Source organism: Perognathus longimembris, chromosome 11, assembly GCF_023159225.1.
Source record: "Perognathus longimembris pacificus isolate PPM17 chromosome 11, ASM2315922v1, whole genome shotgun sequence".
NCBI lineage: Eukaryota > Metazoa > Chordata > Mammalia > Rodentia > Heteromyidae > Perognathus > Perognathus longimembris.
Window position 1 is genome coordinate 44,032,479 of NC_063171.1, and position 9,245 is coordinate 44,041,723.

Below are 9,245 nucleotides of genomic sequence, written 5' to 3' on the forward strand. Positions count from 1 at the left end.
CAAAAACAAAAACAAATATGAGAATATAGCCTAGTAGCAAGAGTACTTACCTTGTCTACATGAAGCCCTGGGTTCGATTCTTCAGCACCACATATATAGAAAAGGCCAGAAGTGGCACTGTGGCTCAAGTGGCAGAGTGCTAGCCTTGAGCAAAAAAGAAGCCAGGGACAGTGCTCAGGCCCTGAGTCCAAGACCCAGGACTGGCAAAAAAAAAAAAAAAAATATATATATATATATATATATATATATATATTACATCACGATGACAGTTTTTATGTATTACAATTAGATTACTTTGAACATGTTCACACACATACACACTTGTGCACAATATTTTAAGGGGTGCTTAGGTTTAAAAAAAATGAAAATCTGGCCATAAGTTTAGAACCATATGATCAATGCTAGAAACACCAAACAAAATAACCAGGGGCTGGGGATATGGCCTAGTGGCAAGAGAGCTTGCCTCGTATACAAAATAACCAGAACAGGAAAACCATTAAAACAATTTTGGTAAAGCTTGGAGGGAGTAGAGGTGACATGAAACCCCACCAGGTAGACTTTGTCTCATCCTAGGTAGATGTCAATCTCCAGGGCCTGCAGAGATTGAGGAAGGGAGGGGTTCTTCCAGGAGCCTGTAGCAGCCTCATAGAGGCATTTTGCCTTAAGAAAGAAATTAAGAGGGCTGGGGATATGGCCTAGTGGCAAGAGTGCTTGCCTTGTATACATGAAGCCCTGGGTTCAATTCCCCAGCACCACATATACAGAAAACGGCCAGAAGTGGTGCTGTGGCTCAAGTGGCAGAGTGCTAGGCTTGAGCAAAAAGGAGCCAGGGACAGTGCTCAGGCCCTGAGTCCAAACCCCAGGACTGGCCAAAAAAAAAAAAAAAAAAAAGAAATTAAGAATCCAGACTTTGAAGTGAGCAGACTCAAGAAAGAGAAAAGCCATGGATTAGTGTCCAAGTCCCAAAGGCAAAAAGATCAGGTTTGTTTAGGGTATGCTATCTGTCTAATTGCTTCCACACTTAGAGCAGGCAGTTTTCACTTAGGAAATTGAGACCAGCTGCAGAGAAGAAGAATGTAGAGCAAGGAGGAGGGCTGGGAATATGGCCTAGTGGTAGGGTGCTTGCCTCACATACATGAAGCCCTGGGTTCGAGTCCTCAGCACCACATATATAGAAAAAGCCAGAGGTGGAGGTTTGGCTCAAGTGGTAGAGTGCTAGCCTTGAGCAAAAAGAAGCCCAGGACAGTACCTAGGACCTGAGTTCAAGACCCAGGACTGGCAAAAAAAAGAAAAAGAAAAAAAAGAGCAAGGAGGAGAAATGACTTGGGTTTATGGGACTGCTGATCCAGGACAGCTAGCCTCTAAGAGGGGCATCCCTGGGAAGCTGCCTGCATCTCACTGTCAAGGGCACATGTCAGAGGGCTTTCAGTGGGAATGGAGGCCATGTAAATGATCTCCAGTCTGAAGGTTGTTAAAGAGACAGACAGACAGAAAGTGGAGGGAGAGATGGAGCTTGCTACAAGACAAAGTTAGTTACCTTTCTAGAGGATATGCCTGGCTTATAGTAGAGAAGGACTTGGTGTGCTAGGTCAGAGAGCGGAGGTGGGGAGGCCTCAGGAGTGGAGGTAGAGGACAACTTGGGTATAGGGGACCTTGAACCCCCCTCATTGTTTTGTTGGATAATTGTTTAAATCAGTAAGAGTAATATCCAAGGTTCTGAATTCAGGCCCACCTTGCCCATTGTTTACATGATAATGAGAGCACATTTCAAGTCAGTTTTCTTTGACTATACATCAGTGAGCCTAAGAGTCTTTTTTTTTTTTTTTTGGTCCAGTCCTGGGGCTTGAACTCAGGGCCTGGGCAATGTCCCTGAGCTGCTTCTGCTCAAGGCTAGCACTCTACCACTTGAGCCACAGTGCCATCTTCGGCTTTATGTGGTAATGAGGACTCGAACTCAGGACTTCATGCATGTGAGGCAAGTACTCTACCACTAAGCCACATTCCCAGCCCAAGCCCAAGTCTTCAGATTAGATCACAGGCAAGCCAATCAGATGTCTCCGGGAAACAATTTGGTTGGACTGTGGAGTGACCTGTCCCACCACTTCAGGTGTTCCCAATGCTTTGGGAAGGCAAATGAATGGGCCCCAATAATTAGGAGTGGGCATCCCCAAAGTCCTAATCAAGGGGTATCAGGGGGTCAGCAAAATGGGAGAGACTCTTGGAGTCTCTGGGAACCCTGCAGACAGGAAGTAAGGGACTCTTGGAGTCCCCAGATCTGGGTCAGGGTGCCTCCACCATGGACTGCAGCTGGTTCCTTGTCCTGAAGGCTTATAGGTGGTGGATGGAGTCATTCACCAAAGGGCGAAGAGCATAAGAGCATCTGGCCTGGAAATCGAGTCAGGGTAAGGGAGAGAGAATAGAGGGAGAGATGAGGCCTTCTCTGGGTTTATGCAGGGGGCCAATAATACCTCAAGTGATGTGAAGTGACTGTCCATTAGGCATGTACTGCTTACATAGACCAAGGCCATGAGGTGGGTTCAGGCAGCTGTTTAGCCCAAAGTCAGCTCAGAGGGCTCTGCGCTCCTGATGGAGAAAAGCCTCGGAAAGAAGGTAAAAGGGTGGTGAGAGGCCACCAGGAGGCAGGTCGAGGGGACCCAGTTACTCCTGGCACTTCTCCTCTCCCAGGTTCTGGCACCATATGTTAGGAAAATGGAGAATGGAAAAGGAATAGGTCAGACTTGATCAACGGTGAGGACTGTTTATTGAGGAATAGCGAAGGGTATAGACCTTCCCGCGGGGGAGGGCGTATGAAGGACTGGACTTGAAGGCCAGGTTTATATGGGTCTTAACAAGGAAGCAATTAGCTAGCATAAAAAAATCAGAGGTGGAGCTAGAGGTCAAGGAATAAAGCACCTCCCTCGAGCAAGAAAAAAAAAAAGGTAAGGGAGTGCAAGAGTCTGAGTTCTAGCCCTACTGCTGGCACAAAAGAACATAAAAAATAAGAAAATGAAAAGATGCTGGGCTGAGGCACTGGGGATCATCAGGCCCATGAGCTATATGTTTGGCAGCTGGCTAACAAGGTGGTAACCCTTTTCAGATGCATAGGTAAGTTCAAGATGACAAGTAGTGAAGACCAGCCAGTTAGCTTTGGCCTGCGGAACATCTGCTCAGCCGGGGAAGGGCAGTGGAGACGTCATTGAAGGAAATCCATGCAGGCTTAGGAGGGTGTGTTTGCATGTTACAGACAACAAGGACGCCAAATCCAAGAGGTGTTTATTGTAATGAGTGTTCAGGGAGGGTGGGGTGGGGTGGGGTTCCCCCATCTGATCCTCCAAGGCTCTGAGGTGACTCATTCTTCCTTGGACTCAGGGGTGGGGCTATTTGTTCCCTCAGTTGGGCTCGGTTCCCCCTGGCCCGTGGCACCCCCAATGTCTCCAGCCACTAGAGCCACATTCCTCAAATAATTGATGTTGAAGCAGTTGGTCTGTTCATCTCCGGGAACCAGGTCACAGCAAAGGGCAGGATCGTTCCAGAAGTTCCGTCGAGGACCACAGAGGTCATCAACAAAGGCCAATTTCTGAAGAAAGAGGAGAGCAAGGATCCGAAATGGTGATAGGGTATAAGGGAGGAGAGCTCAAAGACCTTCCATTAGCTCCTACTACTCTCCCCCAGGATGTCTTCCAGGGGCCCAGACACAGTGCAAGGCTGCTTGACATAGCTAGATTCCTTGTGACTGACAGATGTGCACATGTGGAGATGCCAGAAGTCTGAGGCCTAGAGAAGCTGTAATAGGAGCTTAGGAATGGGGAACCGGCCAGGTCAGGAAGGAGGACTTCAGGAACCAAGAGAAATGTCTCTCGTACTAGTCGTCCTTACTAATGGGCTGCTTGGAGGCAGTGAAGAGAAGAGGCAAGCCGGTGCTAGCGGCTCATGCTGCTACTCCTAGCTACTTGAGGCTGAAATCTGAGGATTACAATTCAAAGCCAGCCTAGGCTCTTATCTCCACTTAATCACCAGAAAGCTGGAAGTGGAGCTGTGACTCAAATGGTAGAGTGCTCGCCTTGAGCAAAAAAGTTTAGGGACAGCACCCAGGTCCTGAGTTCAGCCCCAGGACACCCCTCCCCCCTCTCTCACACACGCACACATACACACACGATCTGATCTCTTCTAGCTTTCTCTACTTCCTCGCACCCACGCTTTTTCCCCACACACCTCTTCCTCGGCGCAGCAGGCCTGTTCTGGAAACGGTAGGCCACAGCAGCGGGAGGTCATGTTCTGGATCAGCCCAGGGATGTGTTTGCTATGGTTGATGTGAAAGAGGTGGGGTCAGGGTCTTTGTACAGCCGGGGCATTCGCATGGTACAGGAAAGGCCCACTCTGTATGGCGTTTTGTAAGGCGGGATGCCTGCGGTCCAAGGGCACCCACTAGGGGAAGAGTGCGGGAAGGGTCTGGGTGAGACTCACTGTTTGCTGATAACTCTTTGGTTTCCACAGAGATGGCCCATGAGGTTGGGGGTAACTCGGCTGAGGTCAAGGGTCAAGATATCCCGGTCATAGTTGGGGTAGGGAGCCTGACTGGCAAAACACTCATCGCGGGCAGGGCTAGGAGGGTAGTGGCAACACGAGTGGGGATGGGTCTTTATGGCCTGCTCCTGTTCACAGTATTTATCCAGGGTATCTTCCCACTGTGGAGGAGCAGGGGGTGCAAGGAGAGAGAGACAGAGACAGAGAGAGTCAGTCAGACACCTAGACACTTGTCTCCTCTCCTCACCATCTACTTCCTTATCAACCCCAGCTATGAAATGGGGGGCTCGAGCCCCAGGGGCTAAGGTGGGAGGGAGAAACCCAGTGAGCAGGGAGGAAGGCGGCATGGGCAGCGTTGGGGAGGGCTGGAGGGAGGAAGCACAGAGGAGGTTCCATGGTGGAGAGGGCCGGGTGAGGCCGGGGCTGGCTGGCGGGACGACGGGGTGGATGCGTGCAGGGTCACAGGTGGACGAGGCCAGGGTTGTAGCATGAAGGCTCAAGACGAACAGACTCGGCTGACGGACGGACGGATGGACAGACGGACAGACGGACACAGTGGGTGGGTGGACAACCACAAGCGGACGAAGGAGGCCATGCTGGCGGCGTGAGGCACAGGGATGGACGGACGGACGGACAGACGGACGGGTCGGGTGGGCGGTGGCGCCGGGCGGGCGCGGCCACTTACAGCCTGGCGCGCGCAGGTGAGGTTGCGGCCGCCGCGGTGGCGGCAGCAGCGCAGCAGCTCGGCCTCCAGCGCGCCGAGCGCCCGCAGCTGCAGGTGCACCGCGTCGTCGGGCGGCAGCAGGCGGCTCGGCACGGAGCGGAAGCGCCGCAGGTAGCAGATGTTCCTGAGCTTATCCACGGTGGGCATGCCGGGGGGGAACGGCACCTCGGGCCCCGAGGAGAGCCCCGGCTGGGGGCTGGGGCAGACCCGGGCGTGGTAGTGGGGCCGGGGCGCTTCCTCCTGGAAGCAGGCGAAGCGCGCCTCCCCCTGCAGCCTGCAGCACGCGTGGGGTCGCGTCTTGACCGAGAACTCGGCCTCACAGAACCGGGTCATTGAGTCCTCCCACTAGAGCGAGAGGGGCGGGGTGGGGGGGGTCAGCCGGCGAGCCCAGGGGGGGACCCGCGGCGGGCAGGGGAGAAACCACAGGGCGGCCCCCTAGGCTGGGCCTCGAGGAGGGGCCGGTGGAAGGGACCTGGGCTGCTCCCTCGCCCCCCCCCCCCATACCATCTGGGGTAAAGGACACCCCCGGCCCCCGGCCCCGTCCTTACCACGAGCTTGGCACAGTCGAGGCGGTGGAGGTGGTGGCGGCAGCGGCAGCAGCGGGTGTAGCCGGTCTCCAGCAGGTTGAGGGCCTCCCCCTGGCGACTGAGGTGGGAGAAGCCGGTCTGTGGCAGGTTCCAGGGGCCGTAGACCACGTGCTGGCGGTCAGGAAGGCAGATCTGCTCCAGGTTGTCGGAGCAAGGCCGCCCGGGGGGAAAGCCGTCCAGCCGGTGGCTCCAGCCCCCGCGCGGGCGCCCCTGCGGGCAGTGCTGGGCGGCATTCCACGACGGATCGTCGGCAGGAGGGTTCTGGCCCCGGGTGGGAACCGGCCTTTCTAGAATGAGGAAGACAGAATGGTTGGCCAGGAGAGCGGGGAGGGCTGGAAGCACGAGGATGGGAAGCACTTGGCGTTGTGGAGAAAGGGCAGGACGTCAGGGGATTGAGGAACATGAACCTGGGCATCTTCATTTTTTGGAATAACTGACTAAAAGGAAGAAACCGGAAGCCTGAAAGGTTTGCCCTTGCAACCATCCTTCCTCTCAGATCTTTGCTACCTATGCTGTTTCCCAAGGCTCGGATGCCCAGCTCCTGCCCTGGGGCATCTACGTGCCACGCACCATTGCTCTGGTTGGATGGGGGGAGCTCCCGATGTGGGAGAGGGAGGACTGGGGGGGGGGGGTAGAAATGTGTTCGCAAAAATCAGGTTAGGATTGGCATCTCTAGAAATGGGACTCGGAGCTCAGTGTGGATGCATAGGCCTGTGATCTCAGCAGGAGGAAGGCCGAGGCCCGGAGGATCAGAGCAGCCTGGGCTACATAGGGAGAGCTTGTCAAAAACAAAGCAAAACAAGACAACGGAAACAGGAACCTGGCTGGTTGCCATTCACAAAGAGGAACTCAGGAGGGGTTATTTTATGCCATATAATTACATAATTTATCCAACAGGCATTATTTTCTCAGTTCTATAGACGAAGAGAGGAAAGCGTGGAGAGGTGAGTCACTACTCATTTAGTTACACGACTAAGTGACCAAACCCACCACCGTGTTTGCCTCCAAAGCCAGCTTTGGGGTGAGTCTCTGGAAGAAGGAATGGGGAGGTATTTACTTACTTTCCTTCTGTTCAGGAGGGGACAGCTCTTCTTGGGGGGAAATTTCTTCCTGAGCAACGGAGGAACCAGCTGCAAGACAGAGGTGAGCATGCACAGATGTGAAGACCAAGAGGAGCGGCAACATGGCCGGCATGGAGATGGAGAGCGGGCACAGACTCACCTTGCCTTCCAACGGGGAGCGGGGGTGGAGCCACCTCTTCCTGCGCCACGGGGACCACAGGGATGCCCAGGGCTTCCGGGGAGAGAGCGGCCTGCACTATAGAAGGGGAAGTGTGTAAGCAGCCAGCTCTAGGAGAGGTGAGGCAGGGTGGATTGGAGGCCTGGAGGGTAACTGAGCAGGGCTGCTGCTCTTACCTTCATGCTGTTCCTCAAAGGGAAGGTCATAATACTCAATGGTGTCAGGCTGACTCATGGAGAAGCCTCGGATCCGGGGTGGGGAAGGGGGTGCTGCATAGCCAACTAGAGGCAGGAGGGGATAGTCAGGGCCCACAGCTCCTCCTAGACTCCCTAGTCCTTGGTTATTCCCCCAAACTCTTACCTTCTCGAAGGCTCTGAATAAGGTGCTCTGGCCTCACCTTCTCTGGAGTCTTCAGGGCTGGGAGGAAGACACACAAGTCAGAGGCAGGGTTTTTGTTGTTGTTTGGTACCAGTTCTAAGACTTGAACTCAGGGTCTGGGTACTGTCCCTTAGGTGTTTTGCTCAAGGCTAGCACTCTACCACTTGAGCCACACACCACTTCTGGCCCTTTCTATATATGTGGTGCTGAGGAATCAAACCCAGGGCTTCATGTATACAAGGCAAGCACTCTACCACTAGGCCATATTCCTAGCCCTGAAAAATCTGTGACATTTTGATGGCCCCCACCTCTACCTGGCTCAGAGGTTAAGCCTAAAAGGAATATGGAAAATGAGGCTGAGAAGGAAATCCCTAATTTTCTCTTCAGTGTCTCCACCTCAGGGCTTATGGCTGCCCACCTAGGGCTCACTGTGTTGCTTGTCTATCTTTTGAAGGAAGTCTGACTTGGAACACGTCGAGGGGGGAGCTCTCTCACACACATCCTCTTGTCCTACCTCCCCTTCTAGGCCTTTACCCATCATTAGGCCTCTGGTGAGGGTCCCAGGCACGTTATGTGCTTCCCTTTAGACTTCGCTCTTCCTTGATTTAGATCTCAACTTAGGACTTGAGGGACTGAATCAGGCAGGAATCACTTATAGCTGATCCACAGGCCCCAGACTAAGAACTAGGAGGAAAATTGACAGAATTCTCCCAGATGCAGAGATTTACCTCTACAACAGTTCTCTCTGGAGTATTGTTCCCTTTGGTTTATGCATCAAAGCAGGTGGTATGTAAGTGCTAGGTAGAGGAGTCTGTGGGTGGACTCCCCTAGACTCTCCCTCTAACCAAGCAGTCAGTCAAAGCTCCTCAGATCAGTAGACCCGTTCTTAGCTTCCAAGGAAGAGCCTTTCTCCTTTACCTGCTTGAGAGCCCCCTCCACGTAGATTTTGCTCGGGCACTGACCCTTACTCTGTGATTTCACCTACCCTCATTGTCTACTTGACTCCAACTTCATGTTCCTTAGTAGCAATTGCCAGGAACCCTGTCCTGCTTCTGGTTAAAGGCAGCTGTGCCCCAGGCCTACCATGGGCTGCTCAGGAAAGAAAGGTCTAAGCATCCTGCTGGGGATGAGCTGTCTGGAGCCAGGTCCCTTCCCAGGGGGGACCCCACCCCTACTCACCTTCCTCAGAAGTGGCAAAGACAACAGACAAGCAGGCAAAAGCCAAGGCTGCTCTGCACATGGTCCCCATCCTGGGGCAGGAACTGGGCGCCGCCACTCACAAGCTGGGTTGTCTCAGGCAGATCTGGAGTTGAAGGTCGGTCTGCTGGAAGCCTGTTCCTCTGGTTACTGCTACTGCTGTTGGAAACTTCTGGCCTGCTGTCTCCCTTTATACGCTGCTGTCTGGTGTTATCTCCCGCCCTCCTCAGCTTCCTGCCATGACTCAGTCCCAGCTGCTCCTCCTCTGGCAGCCACGCCTCCCAAGCTCATCCTGAAGCCTGCTGAGAGGATTGAGAGGAATGGAGGTGATGGGAGGGGAACCCTCACCTAACCGGGAGAAACTGATTGAGACTCATGGAGCACAGGACACCGGAGCCTTAGTGTGGCCTCAGTTCCTCGACAGCTGCCTGTGGTGGGGAAGGATCTTATAAGCAACTGGACTAGGGGTGGAGAAATGGGACAGCTGCCTGAGGCAGCTCCCCTACTAGTAAAAGGACTATTGTCCCTGTCCCCCCAACTCGGGGACACAAGAGGGAGACACAGTGGAACTTTCTTTTACCCTTCTCTAGAGGTCA

At 53.6% G+C, this 9,245-nt stretch overlaps 1 protein-coding gene across 1 annotated transcript; it reads right to left on the bottom strand.

Annotated features, from left to right (window-relative positions):
• Positions 1-3,256: 3,256 nt before the first annotated feature.
• On the bottom strand, positions 3,257-9,231 carry Ecm1 (extracellular matrix protein 1). Its single transcript, XM_048356965.1, has 10 exons — positions 8,632-9,231; positions 7,435-7,491; positions 7,251-7,355; positions 7,057-7,152; positions 6,897-6,965; positions 5,797-6,122; positions 5,210-5,593; positions 4,465-4,685; positions 4,213-4,300; positions 3,257-3,577 (listed from the first exon to the last, which is right to left on the bottom strand). Exons 1-10 carry the CDS (start codon positions 8,699-8,701, stop codon positions 3,350-3,352), a joined length of 1,644 nt encoding a protein of 547 aa, XP_048212922.1. The 5' UTR covers positions 8,702-9,231; the 3' UTR covers positions 3,257-3,349.
• Positions 9,232-9,245: the final 14 nt, after the last annotated feature.